The 27,332-nt window shown below is 35.9% G+C and overlaps 2 protein-coding genes across 2 annotated transcripts; one reads left to right on the plus strand and one right to left on the minus strand.

Moving 5' to 3' along the window:
- The first annotated feature begins 60 nt into the window (after positions 1-60).
- On the plus strand, positions 61-13,764 carry LOC144442742 (cation channel sperm-associated auxiliary subunit delta-like). The gene is made up of 20 exons (XM_078132113.1): positions 61-161; positions 649-777; positions 2,698-2,770; positions 3,310-3,471; positions 3,801-3,911; positions 4,580-4,820; positions 5,951-6,022; positions 6,510-6,643; positions 7,033-7,182; positions 7,761-7,871; positions 8,046-8,216; positions 8,665-8,726; positions 8,975-9,029; positions 9,738-9,790; positions 10,469-10,516; positions 10,944-11,039; positions 11,805-11,904; positions 12,068-12,148; positions 12,706-12,866; positions 13,596-13,764. The coding sequence occupies exons 1-20, from the start codon at positions 61-63 to the stop codon at positions 13,762-13,764; spliced, it is 2,280 nt and encodes a 759-aa protein (XP_077988239.1).
- A 530-nt stretch (positions 13,765-14,294) lies between these two features.
- LOC144442191 (intraflagellar transport protein 80 homolog) lies at positions 14,295-27,014 on the minus strand. Its single transcript, XM_078131469.1, has 17 exons — positions 26,817-27,014; positions 25,863-26,087; positions 25,011-25,190; positions 24,054-24,163; positions 23,040-23,267; positions 22,563-22,687; positions 22,072-22,245; positions 21,441-21,515; positions 20,605-20,653; positions 20,117-20,296; positions 19,518-19,653; positions 18,965-19,112; positions 18,435-18,606; positions 17,885-17,974; positions 17,103-17,275; positions 16,304-16,427; positions 14,295-15,653 (listed from the first exon to the last, which is right to left on the minus strand). Exons 1-17 carry the CDS (start codon positions 26,851-26,853, stop codon positions 15,561-15,563), a joined length of 2,319 nt encoding a protein of 772 aa, XP_077987595.1. The 5' UTR covers positions 26,854-27,014; the 3' UTR covers positions 14,295-15,560.
- Positions 27,015-27,332: the final 318 nt, after the last annotated feature.

The following is a 27,332-nucleotide window of genomic DNA, read 5'->3' on the forward strand; positions in this document are numbered from 1 at the left end:
TGTTGTACAACAAATAGACTGGTTTGCCTCGCAAATTAGGGTGGATTTTTCTGCTAAATTATGCCTTACCTACCAAAGAATCAGACATTTCCTAACTTTGGCATGATTATAGAGCCTTCAAGACCAAGAAATTTTCAAAAGTACCCCAATCCTGTTAACAGGTATGATGCTAACATCTTAGTCACATTTTCAGCATGATTTCGCCATACATACCCCGTACTACATGTTTCAAAATGTTGCTGTGTGTTGCTACTTTTGCCGATATTGATAGTATTAGGGTACTTTTGAACATTTGTTGCTTCTTGAACTCTGTAATATATGTCAAAGTTGGCAAACATCTGATATTTTGGCAGGTAAGGTGTAATTTAGTAGAAAAAGCCACCCAACTTTGTGAGGCAGATATGTCTATTTGATGTTGTGCAGCAGGATTGTAGCATTATTTATTTTGAGGTTAAACCCCAGAGCTCAAAAACCGAAGAAAAAAAAACTAATGCTATAATTATTGCAGCTAAGTTTTGTCCAATTCTTTATTAGTTTTACACTACCAAAAACTATGATATTTCCCACAATCAACCTGTGAATGGAAATTTTACTAGTCCATTGGCACGCCAAATAATAAACTTTTCCCTTGTTTTCTGTTTTGTGTAGTGCAATATCTGTCTATAAGGTTTCTTTACAAGACACAGGGTTAGTAAGTGGCTATGAATACCTGCAGTACCATGGTCAGAAGACAATAGTGAGGAATCACTGTAACAACTTGATTGCACTCTTTTTAAAGTAAGTAACATGACAGGATACTTAATTCAATGAACCATGGACATTTCAGTATGTTTTTAAAGGGGAATGCCACTGTAGGAAATAAGAATAATTATGGAGATTTATAAAGTGCCTAATCTCTGCAAACAGAGCTCAAGGTACAGAAAAGGTGGGTAAATTTACTGTGTGGTAAGCTAAGGGGAAAAATGGGTTCACAGACACTGAGTACTAGAGACTAATGCTCAAAAAGATAGGTCTTGAGAGAGCAAAGGAAGGAAGGCAGAGACTTGGAGTAGTGGAGATTGAAAGGAAATCAAGAAAAGTCTGAAACTTGGTGCAAATGTGCCTAGCAATAAGACCACGCTCATAGCAACAGCCAAATAATCATGTTTATCACAAAGATAATATGGTTTAAAATCACCTGCTTGTATAAATAAGTTTTGAACCACCTTTGTAAGGCTTCCAGGGGTATACAACAGGGTTCGCACGGTCCTGGAAAACCCTGGAAAACCCTGGAATTTCAAACCCGCCCTGGAAAACCCTGGAAAAATGCGCCCTACCCCTGGAAAACCCTGGAAAATGATCATGATCAATCGATCGATTAATATTGATGATCGTCATGTCTGTGCTCGAGCCACCCATTCATATGATTCTGAATCTCGTAAATGCGTCTTTCGCCATGGTGGTGAATCAAAATTCACGCCGATTGAACCCAGACAGTCAAACGATCGTTCAACGAGACACTTCGCCCCACAGACCTTGCCTATGATTAGTTGAATGGGCGCCGCAGTGTTTGTTTCGATCTTGCGTATATTGCTACTCCATACATCTCCCAGTCGTCATTTCAGGAACATGATATTGTAACACTGTAACAGTCCCGGCCGGGGTCTGTTAACAAGATTATCGTAACATTGTAGCGACGATTAGAAATTGTTACAAGTTCGGCACATGAGTCGACATACTACAAGCTCAGGTATGGCTAGGGCCTAGGGAAGTGCAGTTGAATTTCCGGGTTGTGACTTTTATGTCGTCGATAAATGGGTATTGTGTCACATGTTCTAAAAGAATAAACTACTGTTTTATGTTGTCGGTACAGTAACATTCGTCAATGGTCAAGTTGAGTTGAGAAATCGCGATGTTCCGCAACTCGTGGCGTCCGTACATAAACATCGAGACGCAAGCGATGAATGTATTCAGTTATTCATAGCTCGAAATTTCGTTACGTAAATGACGTTTTTATTCAAAATTTTGAAGAAAAAAATTATTTTAGGTGACTTATAAATCTAGTAACATCAAACCATACAATAACGAGGACAAACTTTAGTTTTTAATTTAATTTTCGGGATATGTCTGAATTAGACTGACGAATGCTGCGACTCAATCTTACACGATCAATGCACCAGCTTGACGAAACGGCTACTTAGGGGGTAGGAGAGAGGTTTCTCCGTTAATCTTAGCGTGCAAACGTGGTTTTGAAACCAACATCTTGCAGTGTCGATTGTCTTTAAAATGTTTTGTGACATATTATGGGAACTGTTGTTAATTTTTTTCGTCCACATCAGACAATTAGATGTCATTCAAAAAATATACTTTAGTGTCAACACCCCTGGAAAATGGCCAAAATCAATATGAATACCCCTGGAAAACTGATGAAAAACCCCTGGAAAGTCCTGGAATTTTGTTTTGCTTTAAGTGTATGAACCCTGTACAAACTTTGGTCCCAGCTGGTACCCAATCTCTACGGTTGGGTTCATCTGATCTAGAATTACTTGCTTGTATAACATGAGTTCTATACCACCCCATGTAAGGTCTCCCTAGGGGTGGGGATGCTTACAAAGGGGGTGGTCCAGAACCCTTATTGTATATACTACTTGACATCATTCTGCATTATTTTTAGTTTTATATTTTGTCCTGAGTATTCCTCTCTGTTTTTTTTTACAGTTCTCAAATTTATGTGACAAAAGATGGGTTTCAGACTGAAACTGAAGCATTATCAATGTCATCATTATTAGAGGTGAGAAAAACTATGATTGTGCTGGATTCTTGGTAAATGGCACAATCTATCAATTTGTCATGCAATACCAAGTTACTGTGTGTGAATTGGAAATGACAAATTTATTGCCTAGACTATCTATTTTACCTGGTATCTATTTTATTACGGATGAAAATGTCTAGTCACTGAATCAAAATATTGTTTGGAAGCAGATGTCAAATAACTATGAACCCAGAATCATTAACATTCTTTCTCGTATCTAATTTATTGTAACATTTCGTCACTGGATGTGATAATGAATAAAATAATGATGTTAGTTTTCATGTAGCGCTTTCCCACTCTGTGCTCAAAGCACTTTACAATTATTACCCCTGACACTAGCCTATATTGGCACAACTGCCCTTTAGTCCCGTGATATAGCATCCAATTTATGTACATTGACTTGGATGTGGCATTTGTATTCTTCCTGTTCCAGGTATAAGGTGTCCCATGATTGTAACCACTCATCTTCAACTTATTTAATCCTAATCATGTATTTTGGTTGAATTTGACATTTTCAGGGAGGAAGTCCAATTGTCTTGTCTGTAGCATTTCTGAACAAGTCAACTGTGTTACTAGTAATTAACAGTAGATTGTACAGCTACAGCATTGAAACACAGGAATATTATTGGATACGACTGTCAGGAAATGTAACAACAGTTCACACAGCAACTCATTGCCAGGTGAGTAACCACAGGAGTACTATTTAGTGTAGTTTAGTTTAGTTTATTTCAGTAAAACAACAGTTGTCTGTTGGAAACCTTTGTCAGGAAATGTAACTATATCTATTCTTATTTACAAGCTTGATTTTCATAGAGGAACCTTGAAGTATTTTCACAATGAAAAAAATACAAGTCTGGGAGATTTATGAAGAATTCTGTCATTGGATGGATCAAGCAGAACTGATAAGATGTTGACATAAGATATAAGTGAATTTATCCGTGTTTTTGGAGGTCCTTGTTAAATGCGTGTTCTGGTAACAACATTGCTTCATTGATATATTTCTATACAGGGTCTCTACAATATTGTAGCTGTCACTAACAATGCAAAGAAACATCAAATCACAGTTATTAATGATATTTACAATGTCAATGAGATCCAAGTGTCTGTGCCATATCCTGAGGTATGTAGTACTACACCAAACTGACTTTACTCCAATATTATCATGTGAGATACGTACATCTTACAGTAAATCATTAGATTTGATATTAATGCTTGCTTGTGTAAGTATGGATTACGTTTTCCAATCATGCATGCAACTTGCTTTTAAATCTGCACTAGCTGTTACTGGAGTGTTACAGAATTCTGTTATCATTTCATGATTCATCTGAATCAGTAAACTTTTTGTGTATATGGAATGAAAACCTATAAGATCGATTCTTCATAAGGAAAACAAGGTTTCAAAACTAAAAGATGTGTATATGCCCACCATGGTATATCACCTTTGTGCCAAGTGTGAACGAATAGACTTGTGCATATCAAAACTATAGCTGGCCAGTCCAGCGTGCCCTCTAATGATAGTCAAATTTTGTTGTTGTGGGTCAGTATGATAAAAACTCTCATTTTCTGTGAGTCACCACATAGTAAGAGATAGGGAAACACCAAATTTGGTGTGTCACTAGAAATTGTGTGCATCAGTGGCACGTCAAATGGCTAAGAGGACGCACTGCTGGCTATGCAAGGACAGATCACAGGTGAACTTGCAGATCATGATGGCATTCATTCCAATATAGCCCTTCTGTTCTGGGACTATAATCTAATAATCTCTCTGACATGTACATTTTTCTTCAGCATGACATCTTTGGCATTGCAGTTGTTCCAACTTATTCCGCATTAACTATACTGACCAGAGTTGATGAGCAGACAGCCAAGTTTGTCCTTGTAGATCTGTTTTCTGATGTCAGTATTACTAATACAACACAGGGTATACCCTTCACAATCCATGGAGATGTACACTTCACAGCCTTCCGCAAACCATGTGAAGATCTTCTTCTTTGGGATTCAAATGGACTTTATTTCAGTTTCACAGCAGGTATGTGAAAGGCCAAGGATTCAATCCCAAGTGTGTGTGTGTGTGTGTGTGTGTGTGTGTGTGTGTGTGTGTGTGTGTGTGTGTGTGTGTGTGTGTGTGTGTGTGTGTGTGTGTGTGTGTGTGTGTGTGTGCGTGCATGCGTGTGTGTGTGTGCGTGTGTGGATGTTGATCGGAGGTAGTTGCTACATATTACCTGTAGTACAAAAAAATATGTATTCCAATTATTGAAGCGTACATGCATATACTTATTCACTTGCTCTAGGCAGAATTGAAACCTGGTATCCTGGCGTGATAATTTGTTGATAACATAACTTTGTGTATTAAGTAAATTGTATCAGGTTAAAACATATAATCATGCCATTAACTGTGCTAACAATGAAGAAAATATTATACAACATCAAAGGTATGCATTGACATTTAATTTACATGTATGAATAGTCAGCAGGTTGTGTATATTTTACCTTGGTAAACAAGTCGATAAGCTCAGCTTATGGCATTAAGAGCATGGCTTTTTAGAGAAATCTTGTTTCAACTTCAGCTACTGTACTACAGTACATCATGGGAACTTACATCTGTGCATAGTCAAATGAGTAAATGACGACATGTTACAAGAAATCAATAAAAGCATATATGGGAAGCTAAATAATATGTTTGATTAAACACACATAACTGAATGAGTTCACAGTGCTCCACAACAAAGCTAGCTGTATAGTTTTCAAATAGACCTTAATTTTTTAATAAATGTCAAAGGAATTGTAAAACATTAAATTAATTTGTTTTGTCAGTAAGTACACTAAATTGCCATAGTATTATTTTTTCATTCCAAATAAACTGTTTCAATTGCAGGTTTTCATTTGAAGTAACAGACAATACATTAAAGTTACACTAGCAGCAACTGGAATGTTTTTTTAGACATTTTTCTCAGATGCAATGACTTACTCATAATACCATACACCCTGAACAGTATTGAACGATCTTTGAGGAAACATATTTGTGTAGCTGTACATGTTATGAATCCTGAAGTGTATTGAAATACCTGTATTTCCTGGAGTGGCATTTCCCTTTTAAGAAGGACTGTTTGAAATGTAGAGTTTTGTAAACTATTAAATATTGATTTTGTCTGTGATTAGGTCAGACCGTGTTGCCTGTTACTGTAAGCGGTACCAAAGATACAGACATGGATATACATCAAGTCATCACAGGTTGGTAAAATCATCTTTTTTTACACCAGATATACACAAACCAAGATATGATATGACCTTAATTACAATTTATTATAAAATTCATAGACTGCATAAGTTACACAGTGAAAAAATAAATTGAGTGAGAAATTTGAAATCAGATTTTTCAATTGTCATTTCCAAGGCATCCAAACTGTTAGAAGTTCAGTTATGAATTGAAAGCATCACCAACATTCATGTACACGCTTACTTTTGTTCCTTTTTAGCTGAACAGCCAAGCAATCATTTTTAGTTGTTACAATGACAAGCAAAATAAACCATATATAGAGAGTTACCCTAAGGGTGTGTTGTATATATATAGAGAGAGTTAACCTAAGGGTGTGTTGTAAGGTTGCAAAACTAACAATGTACACTTCCAAGGGTTTAATAGTTATATGTGCTATGTGGTATTTATCTACTTGTACATTAATTTTCAAAAGAAAGGCTGTATTTTCCATTTTTTTGACAGTATTCAAACTTGTACCATCTACAAGTTATTGCAGTTGTCATACGTTTTGCTTCTTTAAAGGAAACCATGGTGAATATGTTGTCATGACAACAGACGGTCAACTTCTCTTTGGAAGACATTGGCAGGCCTCTTTGGTAGGTGAAACTAACGACTCAAGCTGTAAATGAAATTGCAATGCTATTTTACTGTTTCTTGAAATATTTCTCTCTTTTAGTGATAAATTATATGATAAAGTCACTCTTGCAAAAGAAAAAATGACTTTGAAAGAAATGGAGCCATCAAATTGTTCATCGGTTTCTGTTTTTATTATATTTTGTTTATCTGAAACTCAGATATATTTAGCAATGTTCATATGATTTTTTGTATGCATGCAGAGTCACATACATGTATGCAGTTAATGTTTTTTAGTATTATGCTGTAATGCAGAGATACAATCCGTAGCCATAGGCACCAATGCTATGCAAACACTGGTACATAATTTGTGTATTATTTTGAAAACTATTTAATTTATATTGTGTGTTAGGTTGCAAGCAATTTGACCTTGACTGATGACACAGCTTTAACCTTTGACCCTGAAGGCAATGTACAGTTTATAGAGATGGATGCACAAACAGGACTACCTTGTATTAGAGATATGTTAACTCCTAATAACAAACCATTGGATATTTGTCAAGTAAGTAATGTATCAGACTCGAGATATGATAACTCCTATAATAACAGACCAATGGATATCTGTCAAGTAAGTAATGTATTAGAGATATATTAGAAATTTCTGGTTATTTTTTCTGTCTTCCAGCTATTTCATAAATCCCTGTATAAGATGTGTGTAAATTGCCCAACATTAGAAAGGTTTAGAGGCGTGTATTTACTTGTTTTCTATGCGTGTAGCGTCATAGTCACGTGATTCGAGGCAACCCAGCAATTTCATTTTTCTTCAATTAAATATCGAATTTTTTACATCAAAATTCGGAAGCATAACTAAACTTCGGTTTTTCGGCTGGGTTGGGTAGTTGCAAGAAAAGTGGCAAAAACACTGACGTGCGAAAGAAAACAAAGTCATGTGTTTGGCCTTCTGGATAGAAGATGTCAACAGGCGCGAGTGCACATATTCCAATGTCTTTCATGTTTGTGTTCTGAATGCGTAATTAAACACAACTTTGTATGCGTCATTACATGTATGCCTGCACGATATTGCTCCCACACGCGTACGCGTTCTAATGTGTATCTAAACCTCTCTAATATTAGTTTCAGTTACTGGAACAAACGCTGGAGGAAGATCATCTCTACTACCTAGATACAAGGACATCCTTGAACTTGACTGTCACCCTTATTACCAAACCTTGGCTAGACAATCATTTACTGGTAAGAAAATTCTATTAAATTCCAACATTGATTTGATGTTTGCTTGGTGTTATTGGTATGTATGCTTCTTGGATGTGTTATATTGTATGCTATTTTTGCTAACATTGTATTTTGTAGACTTAAGAAATTAATCGGAATAGTTTATAAATGGCATTCTATATTCCACTTGACTAGATTAGTGTCAGTCAACCCAGCTTGGTGATATCACAAACCATTGTACATCGTGATGAGGTTATCGGCAGTGGGATTGTAGCAAAAAGACAGGTATGTGAACAGTGCCCCAAGTGGCAGACCCTTGTACATAGTGATGAGGTAATCGGCAATGGGATTGTAGCAAAAAAACAGGTACGTGAACAGTGCCCCCAAGTGACAGATCATTGTACATAGTGATGAGGTTATCAGCAGTGGAGTTGTAGTCAAAAAGTTGACCTTGTGCCTCTATAGGGTATCTTTTCTGTGGCCATTGCACGATGGGAGTCAGCAGAAATAATATAAAAGTGGTTCTGTGATGAATATTCCTGACTCCTGAGTGCTTATTCACTTCAGCATAAAACATCTCTCATGAATATTTATTGTGCAACCATGAACATATTATTTCAGCAATGGCCCACAGCAAAGATACCCTATAAAAAGGCACAAGATCAACTTGATGTTTCTCTGTAATTTCAAATAATTATAGGTGATGTAAAATCATGAAATGACTCTCCAGAACCCATATAGTTTATGAAAGTGATTTAATTTCCTTGAGTGTTTTTTTACCTTTAATGATTACGTTTTTATTTTTTTTATCTAGACGTTTGAGTTAACAGCTGCTAGCAGTTCAGTGGCTTCGTCTATCTTTACAAACTTCATCAGGTAATGATATTGACATACACATGTTCACTGGTAATCAGGACAACACTGCATGTCTGTGTCCCTCAGGCTTGTGCATATAAGTTCAGTTCAGTTTGTTTAACGGGACTAGTAACCCTTTCGGATTCTATGTATCGATCCCTCTGTTCCTTCATGTAATTATCTTCTGAGAGACAAGAATGGCAAGTTTGTACTCTACAAATTGATGACACCATGGCATTTATTTAAATCATGCTATTTTTATTCCACAGTATCAGAGCTACTGCAGTTTATTCTGGCCTCAGTTGTAAAGTAACTCCAGAACTGGTAAGTTGTATACCGTCAGTTTACTATGTTAAGATACATATGACTCAACTTTGAACTTTGAACTTTGTTCTAGGTCATTAGAAACAACATATCTTATCAGGTATTTCATGAAAGTCATAACTGAACAGTGTACATTTTCAGCTCCAACAAGATGACTGTTTGCACCTTTGGATCAGGATTTTATGCAACTACCATATGATCCTCCTGTGTAAACTCCCGTATTTGGACAGTAATGCAATACTACAAGAACAGCATAGAATTTTATTTCAAATGCTGATACAGCAAATTAGTGGCAAACTTACAGTATAGTGGCTATAGAAACTTTAAGACAAGATATTCTACACAAATGTAAAATAATATAACTAGCCAAAGCCCATAAGCTCATGCAGGGTAGATTCATTTGTGACCGACTGCCTTGCGATATTGTGGATAGCGCCCTCTGTGTGGAGAATGTGCATAGTATATAGAGCGTGCATGCGTAGTCATTGCGCGGCAATGCATCCTTGGGTAAAACCACCCAAAAAACATTGCATAGTATATAGGATGTGCATGCGTACTAGTCATTAAGCTGCTACATGGTCAATTTGCGGCCTCTGAATGAGCTAATAATCTTATGTCATATTTATGATACATGTGTTCAGAATTGCTCTAATGTTTTATGTTTATAATAGTATATAGATTTATTATTAAATGAAATGTGTTTTGTAGGTTACAGATGTAGCTATAGGGTGTCCACCAGCTCACAATATCAGGGTTAGAAAGTGAGTGTAGTTGAGTTTTGATAAGTTATAGATTATTTCAGTTGAGTTTATAGTTGAGTTGAGTTATGTTATAAACACTCCATAGTCTGGTTGTACACATAATGGATTGAATTATGTCATGAACACATTGTAGTCTGGTGCTACACATAATTTAATTTTAGGTGAGATATGAACACATTCTGGTCAGGTTGCACATATATTGAATGGAGTGGAGTAACTTATATTTTGTGAACACAAAACTAAAGTTTAGTTGAGTTTAGTTTAATAGTGAGTGTTATGAATATGTGAAAGCTGAGTTGAGTTTAGTTTAGTTTAGATTTATGGATGTTGGAGCTCAATGGAAATCATCACAGATTAGTTACTAGGTTAATGAGATTAATGCATGTATGACATATCGTACATCGTAAACAGACAGAATTGTGTGCATATGTACATGTATGTGCAAGTGATCATTCTTGAACAGAATTATGTTTATGACAAACGAATCGTGTTTCAGTTATAAAACATACAATGAGATATATTTTTGATTGTTTTGGTAAGTTTAGAGGAATTTGTTAAATTTTGAAATTCCAAATGAATGTTGGTGTTTCTGCTATTCTAGTAATATTTTCTGATTGTTCCTATTTTACAATCATGGCTATCTTACTGAACAAAATTTGTAATTATTTGTATACATAGTAAACCTGACCAATGTAATGAGAAAGTCACAGAGTTTGCAGTCAGCAGGTAAGATATTATAATGACAATCAAATTAGGGGGTTCATCTTTGCCAGCTTGTCAGTGTACATGTATGCAGGAGTGCGTTTGATTGTGACACCTCAGGTTGCCCTTGTATAAGTTGTCTTCAATTACCTTATAACATCATATTCGGGGTGCCACAGGTTTACTCTCTATGTTGAGCAGTGGAAGCTTGAAGATTGACCTGACCTAGCCTAAGATTGGAACGACATCTGATATTTTTTGAATGACATGTAATATTTTTATGAATTACAATATGGTAGAATTATACTCATTTCAAAAAACATTTCAAAATCTCCATATTTTAGAATGATGTTTTGTGTGTCACACTAGTACAAATACCAACAGTATGGGCACTCACCAATGCAAGTATGATCAATCACTACTTTATCATGGCATCTGTCTTCTCTTTCAGTGGTGATTCTGTTGTGATGGTAAAATACAACTATACAAAATGGGGATGTCCAGTTCAAGTCTATTATACAGACAATTTCCAGCCTATCATAGACTTGTAAGTTTATAGTTACTATATCTAAAGACTAATATGCGATTGTCAATTAATTGTTTACAAAGTTATCACTTAGTGCCTAGTTTAGCTGCTAGAGCTTCAGGCAACTTTTAAAGTGACAATAGGTCACATAGCCTCAAAAGTGCTGTCTGGTGCTTGGAGCTGTGCACCAGAGATACTGTCATCTTGGCTTTAGTTCGACTACCTTCTCAACGCAGATCCAAGGTCATACCGCAAGACTGCATTGTGCCTTGTATCCCGAACCACTTTCCTCTTTGCATCAACACTAACTAACGCATGCTCCTAATAGTAATGAACGTACACTACTAAAAAAAATTGTTGTATAATTTGTCAGTGTAAAAATACGCTCTGGCTCTTGAGAATTGTGTGCCTTGTATCTGTAACTGTTAGCAACCAGAGTGTTTCAACTACTGTACACCTTCCTCTGAAAACCCTTGTAGATATACTGTACTTGTTTGCTACATTTTATGATTTATTTCAAAGAACAGGACAATTACTACACTGAAAGATCCTGGCCTACACTTGTCAGATTATCTATTTCATGGATTTCACATGATTATGTTGATAGCTTCAGACCTTTGCACTGATGGATTTTGACTGTCCTCTCCACAAATGCCAAAATCTTCTGTCACAGAGTGGCCTCTAGTGGCCAAACTATGTCATCTTTTATCTTTCCAAATATCAAAATATGGCACATGACATGCACCTGATGAGAGTAATTTTCCTTGATACCATTTGATGTATTAGGTATGATGGTGAAGACTTCATGGAGAAAGTGACTGTAGACTATGTTGTACAGGAAGAATTCAACAGAACAGTTGCTAACTATAAATTAACACCACGTACAGTAAGTTAGTTTTCATTTCATATTAGAGGAGTTACCAAGCTATAAATTGACACCAAATGTAAAATCCAAGAAAACTGTATATTTAAAAAATGAGAAATTCAATAGCTTTCTTTTCTCTTTGGTTGTTTTCATGACCTTTGCCAAATTATACTTTCATCTATAGGCAGGTTGTATAGCTGAGCCTCAGACATGGATGTCTATGCTAACTAATACATCAGATCCTGACTTGGCATGGACTAGAGATGTAAGTATCCTTGATCATTTATATGTTAGTAACGATAATTTCTACTCACAGAGTGGTCATTTATGAATCCAAAGTCCATGACCATTCATTCTCAGTTATAAATTGGTTTTGATGGTATGTCGTGTTATTCCACCCTCAAGTTGACCAATATGTGAGGTTGCCTTCGCTAAAGAAATTATAGTATTTGTACAAATTGGTTTTGACTGTGAGAGACGTCACCTTGCATGCTCTGCCTTCAAGGGGTTGACCTCTGTGTGAGGGTGCCCCATCGTGGTGTACCTTACAGACTGAAATTGGTTTTGACTTACCAAAACACCTAGTTTGTACATTCCAAATATGTGTTCAAATACCCTTGCGTAAGTACCAATAATGGACAACTCGCGTCATGTGTTTTACTTCTAATTATGAATGTTCATCTAAAACAACAAATTGATAAATATTCAATGCAAATGCCAATAGTATGTGTACTATGCATTTATGCAAGTAATCACTGTTTCATATAATTTATAATGAAAGGTTACAGCTTTTGATATATATCTATTATTTATGATTTGTAGAACTATGAGAGTTGTATGAATCAAGATAGAGCTGACAGAGTTGGTCCACCTAGACCACGTCAACAATATGAAGTGTTGAGTAGTGCTAATGGTAACTCACTCAGCTGGGCACACAATAGTTACTATGTGTACACTGTAACAGTGCTGGATCCACAATTCAGGTCAGTTGTCAGTAAATAGCTTCAGGTATACCTTGGTTGTTTTTTGTTTTCTTGTATCAATTTGCTATTCTTTCTGTCCTGTGTTGTTCAGTATTAAAGCTATGGGAAAATACAGTGGTCATCCCTAGTCACTTCTACACATTAGGGTAGGCCTCAATGAGGAAATGTTTACCCCGCAGCAAGGGACAGAAAGAGAAGCAGATTGGTACAAGAGAACATATCAAACCAAAGTATACACTGGGGTCATCATTGCACTTGATGCTTGAAAAAAATCAAGAAACTTTTGAAATGTAGTGTCAATCTCTTGTTTGTAAGTGACTGAAAACATATGTGCAATTGAAGATGCATGGTACATGACAACTGCTCTTTCAACTGAAGTTTTTCCAAACTGTAAAATTTCGATCACTCGTGTATTATTTTTAGAAAAATTATGATGCCAAGCTGTAAGGGTTGTCGAACTTGAACTTAGTTTGTGTACCTCTTACAACTGCAGTCTGGGTTAAAACCCACTCAGTGTTGGCTGGGTTTGATTCAAGCTTAACCAGACCTGTATGTGAGAAGGACGACGCCCACTTTGTCCCAAAATAAACACGTTTTCCCCTGCTTCTCAAGTTTGCTCCTGTTTTAACACGAGGACACATGGGCACTACACAAGTGGTAATAATATTTGGATTTCTGATATGGATAAATAGTTTAGAAGCTTATGTTCTCCTTTTTCATGTATTTCAGTTTTTGTCAGCTGAGAACCAAGTTTGCAGTCCGTGTCCATGGTGTCCTATCTGAGACAACACATATAATTACCATACCAGTCACCTGTGTCATTGTATGTGTCTTTGTCAGTATTTTCTATGTTGTATCTGAGAAACTTATGAAGAAGTCAGATGACAAAAAAGAATGACACTTATCAAAGACAATTATACTATGCTTAAACCAAGTTGAATACTGTTGTACAGAAAATACAGGATAGTTATACCGTTTGTTCTATGTTATGACAATACATGTGGTAGAACTATACAATATTTTGTGAATTCATTGTCATATCAGACTCAATGCAGTGTGCAAAACCATACAAGCAAAGCTTTTGTCTTTCTATTTGACCATGGTTAAAATTGTTGTCAGGTTCAGATTCGGAATAGCACCCCTAGTGGCGAAACTATATAATCTTTTGTTTTTCTGAGCATTCATGAATAGGATTGCAGTGAATTTCACCATCAGATTCACAATTTTAGAGTGGGGATCTTTATGCAAGAGGTCTCTGCGTATGTCATGATATGATACTGCCCAGACCTTTCCTATCAAAGTGGTCTTGTCTGTACTTTAGTAGATGACCTATAGTTTGGTGGTAAATTCCTAGAATGTGAGTTTAATAGCATGTGAAAATATCCAGCCATACACAGTACAACTCATTCACAATTCAAAATAGTTGGTATTTTATTTACACAAAGAGCACAGTTAAAATAACAATTATTGACAACTAATACACATTGTAACACTACATGTACTTTGTATTGTTGTGTGTGTTGAGAATACTACTACTATGGAAATCAAGCTATCGGCAAATGGAGATAAACAAACTATTGTTGTTACATGGGCTACAGTAGACAAGTGGGTAATAGCTGTGCCTTGGTTATCTAGATATAATCAAGATATTGTAAACACTGAATGAGGTCCAATGTGTGGCCACTTTAGGAAAATTTGCTATGAGACATGCCACTCTACTGTGAGTGTAATTGGTAGATTACACAAGTGGGTGATAGCAGTGCCTTGGTTATGTGGATATACATCACCCAGTAATCAAGATAGTGTAAACACTGAATGAGGTTGAATGTGTGGCCAATAGGGAACTTGCAATCCAGACTGAGCATGTTCAGACTACAGGATTATCTGTGGTTATCATATCTAATCTTGAGCTATCGATAAAATAAACCTCCCACAATGGTCAGGGCGACTATGAATTGATTATTTGTGGTTACAAACATTGTATCAACTAATACTAATTGATTAGTATTTATTATCATATTTCCCATGATGCAACATTCAACATGGTGGGTTGAGAAAAACTTGTATCAGAGACACCACCCTACTGTGAGTGTAATCACAGCAATGTCTATTCACACTGCATGTCACAACAATAGTTTTAGTTTGTGTCTACCTTAGTTTGCATATACCTTGATTTCAAAGTTGTATATACAAGAAGCTTGTCTCTGAAGTTTTGATTTTCATGTATTTTAAATGATACAATTGCACATGACTGCAAATGATGCTTGACAATTTCTATGGTTACTGTAGTACTTGGATATTTTTGAGCAGAAGAGATACTGCTAATCATATACATGCTATTAAGTACAAAGAAATACCCAGCGTAACACTTTTGTAATCTTAAAAACAAAATTTACATTTCTTGTTTGTAAAAGTAGTGAAAGTTCTCTTATATTTGACATTTTATGATATTTTACAAAATTAAGTCTTTTAGTTTTACTTCAACTAAAGTTCTGATAATAAAGATATTCTTGAAAAAGACATGTCTATCAGTCTGATACATCTTACACAATGAACCCCCCACTCCCCGTTTATCATCAAATATGGTACAGTCTTCATTGTTTAGTATGGTGATTCAGCTATCTCATGTTATGTTGTAGGTAGGACGGCATTCATATATTCTGTACAAAGAGTTCTGTCTATATCACTGTCATTTTACTTCCGTGATGACTTGACACTTGGTTTTTCACGTTCATTCTGGTATTCAGATTCAATCTTGGCATTGATTTTCTCCCATTCTATTTGGATCTGTTGATGGTAATAGAAACCAGTTATTACATAGTGCCACTAAGAATGTGACTACAGTAACTATATTTGGACCTATAGTTTGGTATGGTTACAACTAATTGATATCTGACAGTTATAGTACAGCTCTGTAAAGGTTTAATAGATTTAACAGAACACTTCAGAGACTAACGCTTCTTTTCACCAATGACAAAATAAGTTACATTAGCCCTAAAAAGTGCCCTGTTAATTCACTTAACTGGCAAAGAGAGGTACTATGACAAAGTATCGTGAATTCAAGTTTATATTTTCTTAAAAAACAAGATTTTCTGCCAGTATGATTTGTTGAGCAGCTGTGTTCTTATACAATCCTCATATTACTCCCTGTTCTCGCTCAGTGTTGATTAATGAAATGAGTACAGAAACCAAATTTCTCAAATCATTTTAGAACAGGTGCACAAAAGTCTTGGATATGGCAGCACATGTGTTGACAGACAGTGTTGTCATGTCAGACTTCAGCTTCATTTCACAGACAAATTTTGATCACAGAAAAGTTATTAATTCAAGAGGCAAACTACCAGCTTCATCAAAGACCTCAAACTGCTTGAAGTATTCGATGTATTTCAAGAATATGCTGAAATTTTACATAAATCCAAAATGTACATAATACTTACTCCTTCAGCATACTGCAGGAATTTCTTGTTGGTTTCCTTCTTTTCAAAGTCGTCCAGGAACTTCTTTCGGAATGCTAAAACTGTGTCTACATGGGTCTTGTGTTTGACAGCTAAATCCAATGCTCTAGAAATGTATAAATAAAATAGTTTAGTTATATGAAATGTTCAAATAAAATGGTTTAGTTATATGGACTGTAATCATGATTATTTCTCATTTCAAACTTTTTGAAAAAGACGCCAGCTGTGGTGTGAAACTAAATCACAGATTTAAGCCCTGTTTGTACTGATTTACTATTGATCATAATTACCATATGAACATTTACATGCACAGCAATGCAATCATAATTTTTTAACAACAAGATGAGTAATTCTACAAATAGTACAAACCCAAGTTGTTTTAGTAATAATACACCATATTCCAGTTATCAGCGAAATAAAAGATTTCATGAAATGAAGCAAAAAGTTTGTTAACCATCATGATGACAGTCCATCAACATGTGCTGTCACACCTGTTCTTTGGTAAAGTTTGTCTAAAAATAAATTCATCTATACCTTGACAGAGTCTCAATGCAGTATATTTCCATCATTAGACCTAGTACTAAACCATTAACCATTACGCTATAAAGTGATTTATGAGGGCTTTATTAGGCACAAGACTGATCTACATACAGTAATTCTCATATTTGTATATATATGGAGACAAAATCTTGATATACTACTGGAAAATTTGCCCCTTTGCATTATCGACAATAAGTCATCAATTTGGTTATGCAACATTCATTTTGTTAATAACACTTACCTATCCCAGTTGTAGAGTTCAACGTTAGTCATGATAGCTCTAAATATAAGACCAGCCTGTAAAAGTATAGCTTCAGCATCTTGTGCATTTCCAGTGAATAATGCCATCTCTGCCTTCCGTGCTTCTTTGGATGGAATCTCCTTTATATGTATAATGAACTCCACCTTGTCAGCCTGTAAGTTTACAACACACATCAAAATAAAATGATCAGAACTTTGAAAATATGATTCTAGGAATCGAGGCTTTGGTTATTAGATGCAAACCAAAACTATTGTGTGATGTGGTAGTTACACAAGTGTGGTAGCAGTGTCTCTGATGTGTGAATCTAATCACCCTGTGATCAAAATAGTGTAAACATTGGAAGTCCCAAAACAGTACACTGCAAGTTTATGAAACTATCTTACAGAGAGCTGCCCTACTGAGACTATAATTAAACCAACATCCATTGAATAGCTTATCACTGTTGTATCAATATGTTGTGACAATAGTTTTGTCTATCGTAGTAAACCTTAATTACCAGAGTAATATGATTTTGGTATACACACACACACACACCATACATGGATTACACAACACCACTTGGGATTTTCACCATGATTTTAGAAACAAAGAAAAATCAAGGGGTAATCACTAGGTAAACATTTTCTAATAAATTTAGTACATAATCTGGTGGGTATTATAAAATATTGACAAGTCTCTAACAACAACGTCATCCTTGGATTTTATTCACGATTATTTCTGAACTGTATGTACAGAGACCGAATTAACTACACAACACATACCTCGTCAATAGCTGCATAGGCTACTTCAGCAGTGGAGAGATCCTTGGCATAGGCTGCCATACAGGCTAGACATGCCCAGAGTGCATTGTCCTGCGATACAGAAATACACTGAATAACACACATGGATTTCAAAGGGGTTTGAAATTAGCAGAGATCAGCAGTTATTTGTTTTAGACCACAAAAGTCATGGAAAATTGGAGCATCAATTTTTTTTCAAGAAAGGGAGGATAGTATCCCTAATTTTCAAGTATTTATGCCAAAAAAAAAAAAGTTTCTAAGCATAATTAGACAAAAATAAGTAGCGTAAATTACCAAAAGTGATTATTGACATGCCAACCGAATGTTTCAATCCCACTGTCTTCAAATACAACTATCTTACATTTTTTATGGTTCTGCCAGACAGCTATTTTTCACACCAAATTTTAATTCTAATCTGATATTCGTTAATTCTGACATTAATTTCATAAATAAGAAACTGATGGTGAATTCCATCATTTTTAATGTCACATGACATCACATGGCATGCTACTGAGTTCAAAATTCACCTCACCTTGACAAATCTGCAGAGTCTGACAGCATCTTCCCATCTAGCGCCACCAACCAGTTCTTGTAGCATTGAAGGGTACGGAGTGATTCCTGTACTAACAATGGAACCATCAGCTCTGTGGATGGTGATATGGTTACCAAGGAAACTGACAAGATGTGGATTTTTACCAAATTCACTGTAATAAAGAATCAAATAGACATTTATTAACTTTTAATATTTATCTCAATTCTTGCCTTCCGCAGACAAACACAGAGGTACATACATGCACAGACTCAAACACAGAGGCGTATATACCAGACTCGCACACACACGCACACACGCACACATGCACATGCACATGCACACACTTACATGCTACATACTCATGCACACACATAATCGGAAAGACAGCCAAATTATGGTGCCCACAGCACTGATCATTTTGATATTAGTGCTAGAGAGGTACTTCATGCTTTGAACTGTATCACAAACACATCTACATGTATAGGTGAATGTGCCTGTAAATATAAAGACTGAACTGTTGTCATAATTACCTTGCATCTTTCTCCAGGATAGTCTTTGGTAGCAAATCTTTGTCTACATAGACAGCATTGGGATAGTACCAGACAGTTAGTTTACCATCCTGTAATGCAGCTAGGATATTAGTTGTGTCATTCCAACTAAGACTTCCTATCATTGTACCTGCAATGGGCAAAGAAACAGATGGTCACACAAAGAGCTACGTGGTTAGACTGTCAAATTCGTCATGTTGTTCAAGAAGTATTGGCTGATAAGAGAGGCATGACGTGACATGGTGTATCTTACAGATTGCAGTATGCTTTGCAGTATCTATGTTGGCAGCTGCAAATAGGTCTATTGATTTCTAGACATAATTTACCAAGACTACTTTTGAAAATGATGGTACATATGGAGTGTTAACAATTTCATGCCTTACAATTGCTATATATATCTTCATCCGAAGTTTGAATCGATGCCAACCCAGGTACTGATAATTGACAGTGACAACGCATTTTATCTAATTTAACATCCACATTTGTAATTAAACAAAATGTCTCTTTAAATTTAATGTCGTTAAAAGACTCTCACCTAGTTTGATAATCTGTTGTGTTCTACCAACTATTCTGACTGAAGTCAAGTACAGGTCTCTGTTTTTATCCACGATAGCAAGTCGTCTTTCAGCTGCTGGTCCAACCTGATCTAGGGCAATCTCCATCACTTCAAACTAACAAAACAAATACAACATTAGAAAAAGCTCTGAAACCCTATGTTCTTGTCTTTTATACATACATCTTTTATTATTAGGTTAATCACCATTTTTTCCACACGCAAGCCAAATTAAATGCATTAGAACAAAAAATATGGGAATTATACTCTGGTTGTTATGCATCAGGACAGCACATACCTACATCATTGATCTGTGAGACTTGAAATGCTCAGAATCGCCATTATATTTCAAGTTTGGTTCTTTATAAGTTATGCTTCCATAAGTACAATTATGTAACTCCCAACAGTTTTCTTCATTCAGCTCGAAAATACCCATGACCTAAGGATTTTGTCACCACTCATCATCAAATTGCAGTGACAAGGCCCCTTAGGTCACTAACATTTTCCTTTGTGCCAATTATGTATCCAGATCCAGACATAACATTACAAACTTCTAAAAATTGAAAAATACAATGCTTTACCTTATGTGCAATAGGTTTGCCATCTCCAAGTGCTTTCCCTGTGGCTGAGTCAAAGACATGAACCAGTTTTTCGTCTGATTTGTCTCTGATGGCTACAGTATCATTACTTAATGATAGTGACTGGGCATTTAGGATGTCAGTTCTCAATCCAGCAAATTTGGGTGAACATAAAAGACGACCCTAGGACAAAGAAAAAAATAATAAATTTGGTGAGCAATATCCTACATAAAAAGTAGTGTTTTCACATACAGGCATTTGAAGTTGGTAAAATCTATCCAAGCTCCCCAGCCATGGTTCCTAAACAAAATTATGATCCAATATATGCATAAGTATACAATCCATGTACCCTTTTTATTCGATTTCACCCATTCTGTTACCGGGGTTCTAAACCCCTTAACAAAAACACAATACAGGCGCAGGAAAAAGATGAAAATTTTACAACTTGGTGAAGATGTGTACAAATTCAAGATATTCGTTGTTTTACTTACCTCATAACTATACACATGGACTCCAGCATTATCAACCAGTGCAAAATGTCTGCAAAAAAATAAACAATGTCTATTACTAACAAATCATCTCTATATAAAGACATAGTTCCTAACATTAATGTTCTGTATATTGATGTCAAAAAATATGCCACTACAATTATCAAACCGTCTACATAAATTGGTACGATCAATGTCAGACAGTCACATAGATCCAACAGATAGCATGATAGACCAAACTTGGGTAATTCCTACCAACACAGAAATGTTGGCAAATACATGAAGTAGACATGTATAAATGCGCTGACATTTGTGTTGACATTTGCACCTTTGGGTGGAGGGTCTATGCATTAACTCTTTAAAGGCAGAGCTGGCCAGCCATTTGGTTGTCGTTAGTACCTCGACATCCTAATCTTGAATAATTAAGAGTAATGATTGAAGAGTAACTTTAACAGCTTTTCAGTATGAGTAATGAACTAAATGTCCCAGCCTGATCATATGTATTGTTAGTCTAGCTGCTAGACCTCGGGCTTTCTTCTGACATTTGGGCTATCGCCCTCACTAGCGACCTTCGCTCACCTTCACAGTGAACAGAATAGCCCAAGGGGTCTAGCAGCAAAACTAAGGTACTGTCCAAAATTGAGTATACCATAAATATCAACTTTCTGTAATAACACATGCATTCCCAAGACATTCACACGTCCACACATACAATTGCTGTCATGGATTTTCATAGAGGAATTGATATATTAAAGAGTTTACCAACTACAAGATAAACACAACATTTCTTGTTTGACATCTCCAACTTAGAAGTTAAAGTGAATCATACTATTACTTACTTTTCAGCTGGGACAATGAGTGTAACAGTTCCTTCTTTCAAATCAAATATCATAGGTGTGTTCCAATTCTTGGTACTGCAGGTTAAAAAAAACAAGAACATGTAAAATGTTTATATATAAAGTTAAAATCATTATTTCATATAAATTTAACTAATTAAACTATGTTATTATGAAATGTGATTTTATAGAAGTTGACCAAATCAAAATGTAAAATGTCCATATGGATGAGGATTGGGTATTTATTTTGGATTTTGAATTTATAAAACAATTTTATCATGGCTTCCTACTTGAAAAATCAATGTGAAACAACATTGATCAAGTCTGTGTTTGTAACTCAATACATTGCAAACGATTGGTAAATGTGTAAAATGTTTGTTATTGTATGTACAATAAATAAACAAACATGTCACTTTTCTTTCCTCATTTACAACAAATTTAAAATATGTTATGGTGAGTTTCTTTCATTTATAGCAGACCCTAAAATGTTTGTTATTGTACGTAATATTGTGAATTGACACACACACCCATTTTCAGTCTGTAAGGTATGCCATGACGGGGCGCCCTCACACATTGGTCAACCTTTTGAGGGTGGAGTAACACAACGTATATTATAGTCTAACGACACACATACCCGTAGACATAACACTGTGATGATGTAGCTACTACAAGGTGATTCCAGGCTAAAGCAGTTTTTATAATTCTGTCTCTGAATTCTAGTTTTTCCTTGGCATCATTCAACACTTCCCGAACTTCTACTGTTTTATGAGATGCAACGGTGACTTCATAATTCTTCCATTCTAGTCTCCTGCAATGATAATAACAGAACACCTTAATCTGTAAGGTATGCCATGACAGGGCGCCCTCACACATCAGTCAACCCCTCTCATTGATTTTGTTAGAGCAGGCCAGTGAGGGCAGAGCGACATAGTGTATCTTACATTCTACAGACACACTTCAGATTTCAGATTTAGAGAAAACCAAACGCATATTACAGAAGACAGAATTTGCTGAAACTTGTTGAAATTGATTTTCTCACAACTAGAATTACAGAAGCGTTGCTACAGAGAGTTTTGGAGAGCAAAATGAGAGAATTGTATGACTGTAGAAAATTGTATAACTCACCTTTCAATAACATGTGCAAATAAAACATGTCCATTACCACATGCCCCTGCTATCTGTGTACCGTCACTACTCCAGGCAATGTTAAACAAACTACCTGTGTTGGGTTTCTCCATGGCATATGACCACTGAAAAATAATATATTTTATGTACAATGAGAGCACAATAAATGATATCACTTTTACTTACACATCTATCAAAAAAAAACAGATCTAAGGATTAGAAGACAATCTTTTCAATCACAATTGCAGGGCATGTTCCCTTTTTCACATGTTCATACATATATTGTATGTAAATACTGGGGTTGAGATGGTTGGGGTCGGGTTTGGACAATGGGGTGGGGGGGGGGGGCATTTGGGGCAGTGGGTTGGAGGGATATTGAGAGGCTTAGTAAAAGTACCGACAGGATAGTTTTCAGGTCAAACTGAACAACAATCCCTTGATGAAATGATCAATAAATCTATTCAGATACCAACTTACCCCAGACTTATCACACAGCCTAAGTGTGTTAAATGAACCGACAGCAAACAGCTCACCATCGGGGGTCCATGAAACAGACATAATTGGGTAGTCATGTGACACTGAGCTGTACAGCTGACGACCATAACTATCCCATACTTTATATCGACAGTCTTCTCCTCCAGATATGATCAGATTATTAACTGGGTTCCAATCTACTTTCAGAATCACTCCTTCATGAGCTTTCCACTGAAATACAGAACAGGAAAATCCACATGTGTGTTTATTCACTAAATCATTCAGTCGTTTATTCAATGCCCCTAAAAAACGATACCACCAAAACAGAGTGACTATAGAGCTTCAATTAGGCAATACAATGTTTTCTACATCTCAAACATTTTATTTATGAATTACATACAACAAAACACAGACATTGATAACATGCAAGCATATAAAATGCTAGTCTTGCTGCTAGACCCCCTCAGGCTAATCTACTCACTGTGAAGGTGACTAAAGGTCGCTAGTGAGGGTGATAGCATTTGCCCTGATTGCATCTTTCAGAAGAAAGCCCGAGGTCTAGCTGCTACACAAATAAAATGATACATATTACCTCACTGTGAACACAAATCAACACAAAAAGATTCAAACACAAAACTGTTTAGTTGTGTTCACAGTGTGATATAATGCAACATTTCATGTGTGTGCATGCTATCAGTGTCTGTATTTTGTATGTGTAATTCTTAACAAAAACATTGTATGAGATGTAAAACACCTAAGTGAAAACTCTATAGTCTCTCTGATTTGGTAGTAATGATCCTCTTACAGCTCATTAACATCTACAAAATTTTCAACTTATTCTTTCCTCCATGCAAAAAGTGGAACTTTGATGAACATTTTCATGACTATGGTATGACTTTTCTACAATTTTCAGCAAACTTGATACAGTAATTATCGGAGAGAGTAACAATAATTCTCCAAGTTAAAGAATGATAAAATAGTGATGAAGGTGCTTTAGGATGTTTACCATGTACATACCTGAAGTGGTTTGGCATTTGCCTGTATAGATTTAATAATCAGTTGTTTACTGTTTGTGTACAGGACTTGGTCAGAATCTGGTCCCCAGGCAACTGAGTATACTGGTGTAGCTGTACAAACAAACAAACAAACACAATTACTGTTAGTATAATAATCATGTAAATGACATCAATTTTCATACATAATATATTTAATTAAAGCTGCACTTGCTGTAACTGACGCATCATTTTCAATCAGACAACCAACAATATATTCACTGCAAATTGTTAAAATACCAATAATTAGACATTGTACATATTAATTAGAGGCCTATTTTACAACCCATAACACCAAAGTAAAGCGTTTTCTGTATGTACCACAATCATTTATAGCATCCATATCAAGTGTAAAAGTATACTGTTTCATTTGCTAATTGACCACATTAGAAAGGCCACATCCTAGGCTTGCAATTGTAAATAAAGCAATTGAAACAGAATACTTTTACACTTGATATGAATGCTATAAATGAGTGTAGCACATTGAGAAAGTGTTTTACTTCAGTGTTACTCATTGTATATATAACTAGTATTGTAATAAGTTGAAATCGTGATTCATTGGGGTGCTGATTTTTGGGTGTGGACCTGAAAATAAATTTGATTGGATATATTACACTGTACTATGTGTGTACTGCTACACAAATATGTTTACCCACATGTGATTCAATACTGTTCAGGGTGTATTATAATATTATTAAGCCGTTATGTCTAACAAAATAGTTTTAAAAAATGTTCCAATTGCAGCAGGAGCAGCTTTAAAATACCTAAGTGAAAATATGAAGAAATTCCTAATATTGCTTTCAATAGTGGTTTCCTGATCATATTTACACCTGATGCTTTGGTGACTATCTTGGCATACATGTACCGGTACACCGATCCTCAACAAATTGAACACATTAGCTGGTGTTAACATTTCACTCACCTGCTTGTGCGAGTGTGGATCGCAACATTCCTCCTCGTGACCAGATTTTCACTTGACCATCCTCTCCAGCTGTTACCATGGCAGTACCATCATAACTCCATCGCCCTGACAACACAGCTCCCTTATGGGCATCTACAGTTTTTTCAACACGCCCTGATTTTGATATTAAATGAAATTTACCTGCAATGGAAACAAACCAAATGATTATGAGCTTCTACTGTTTTGTTTATTATACTGCATGTGAAAGTTTAGCAGGCATATAATTTATCAAGTTTACCCTCAGAACAAATAAAGTATTATCTAATCTTATCGCTCTTATACCTCTAAAGGAGTATGTTGGAAAAACCTGTTTAAATGTTTTCTGTTACTTTGTTCTGGAAAATACTAACTCATTCTAAGTTTAAATCAAGGAAAAAATATGAAGGGTCACCATACAAATTTTTCAAAATGATATCAAAATTATGCCATTTGGGAATCTATATGCCCCCCCCCCAACACACACACACACACACACACACACACACACACACACACACACACACACACACACACACACACACACAGCGACTGTGTTAACTCTATGGGAAGACAAAAGATCATTGATTTTCTTGACAACAACACAGTGAACCCCAATTTTTTTTTTTGATTAGCAAGTTTCCAAATGGCAAAGTTTGGAGAGACTTAGTAATCTTTGATTTTAAAGGCAAGTGATTGTTGAGTTGCATTGTACCTTAAATACAAGCAGACAACAGAAATAGCTTCTGCATCTAACTTATCTCAATATCTGAAGTCCTCATCTCCAAATTCATAGTTTTACTGAGCCTTTTTAATATTACAAACCCCATTACTTACCATCAGTGGATGTAAGTACAAAGACATCACCCTGTGTCTGTTTGCCTTTAGGACCTGCAGCCTTTGGGAAGCTATGAATGTCAGTGGCATAGACTTCATTGGGAAGTTTAGCTAGTTGTTTGGTTTCATCAGATAGTAGATTCCATTTTAATAGTTGATGGTCATCACCACAGGAATACAGTTCATCAGCTTTGGTCCATGACACACAGCTGACTAGTTCAGAATGTGTTTATCAGTTAAGGCAAATAGCTATCAATTAGAAATGGTGTGAGCATGGAGGTAGGAAGGACCTCCATGGTGTAAGTACCCTCTCAGTCAATCTGATCCTTTCGTGTAGGGTCTATGATCTGATGTAACATTTGACAAATTAATTGAAATCTTGTTCCTCCTTTTGTTAAAAACTTTTAATCATAAATCAAAAATTTAGCAGCACTTTCTGAAGATAATAACAGGAATAGTTGTACTGCACCAGTATCAACCTAGATTCTTAGATGGATTTTAGCCAAAACTTCTTATAATTTGACAATTCTATTGGGTTTTTCTTTCTTTGAATTTTTTTCTACACATCATGTCATGGTATGAATCAAGACGTAAACGTGGGCTTTCTCAGCAGAGTTTTATGTTCTGTATCTATATCAGAGATCATACACAGTCTATCAATCTGCATGTAGCTGAGATCATGGAAGTCTCACCCACTGACTGTGAGTGATACTTCCATGCTGAGATTGAACTCTTTACTAGTAGGTTCTAACATAGCTAGACGTTGGAGAGAGTTCTGATACAGTATACACATGATGAAATAATCTGCGGTAACGTCCCATTGAAATGATAATACAACACTATAAACAAGAAATTGTATTTTTCTCGTCAAAATTTGAAATAACTAGAGTACCATACATGCACAACACAAGATGTTACTACTACATCTGTCATGCACTCAAAATAAAAGGATATGTTTTGGTTCCTTTGCCAATGTTGTCTTCAACCTCATTTTACCGACAATCAATGGTCTTCATACGTCTTCGAGGGTCCTCACCAGTTTTGGTTGCTAAAATGCTCCTAAAATTCGATATCTTCTCTGAAATGTGGTTGTCTGTCTTACTTCGAGAAGGACTGTACGAGCTTCGTCACTTCAAATCCAGAGGAATTTGTTTAATCTCATTGAGCTCGGTATAGTCTCGCGAGAGTGCAGACCACATAGAATGACCGTTCTTTTTCGCGCCCCAATGACCTGACAGTGACCTTAAAAAGGAAAGTAGAGTTTGTTCCCCACTCTTCAGAAAATATGAGATAAAATTGATTCTCATATACTATGACAGTCTAAATAATATAAGAGAGATTCAAATGAAAGAGAAATGTTGGTGTATAGAGCACAACGAAACACGAAATTCATGAGTACGAAGTATTTGTACATAAGCTAGAGGTGCTTTTCGTAGCCTAGTCACGAACGGTGCATTGTGGGAAAACATT

This window comes from Glandiceps talaboti, chromosome 11 (assembly GCF_964340395.1).
Source record: "Glandiceps talaboti chromosome 11, keGlaTala1.1, whole genome shotgun sequence".
Classification (NCBI taxonomy): domain Eukaryota; kingdom Metazoa; phylum Hemichordata; class Enteropneusta; family Spengelidae; genus Glandiceps; species Glandiceps talaboti.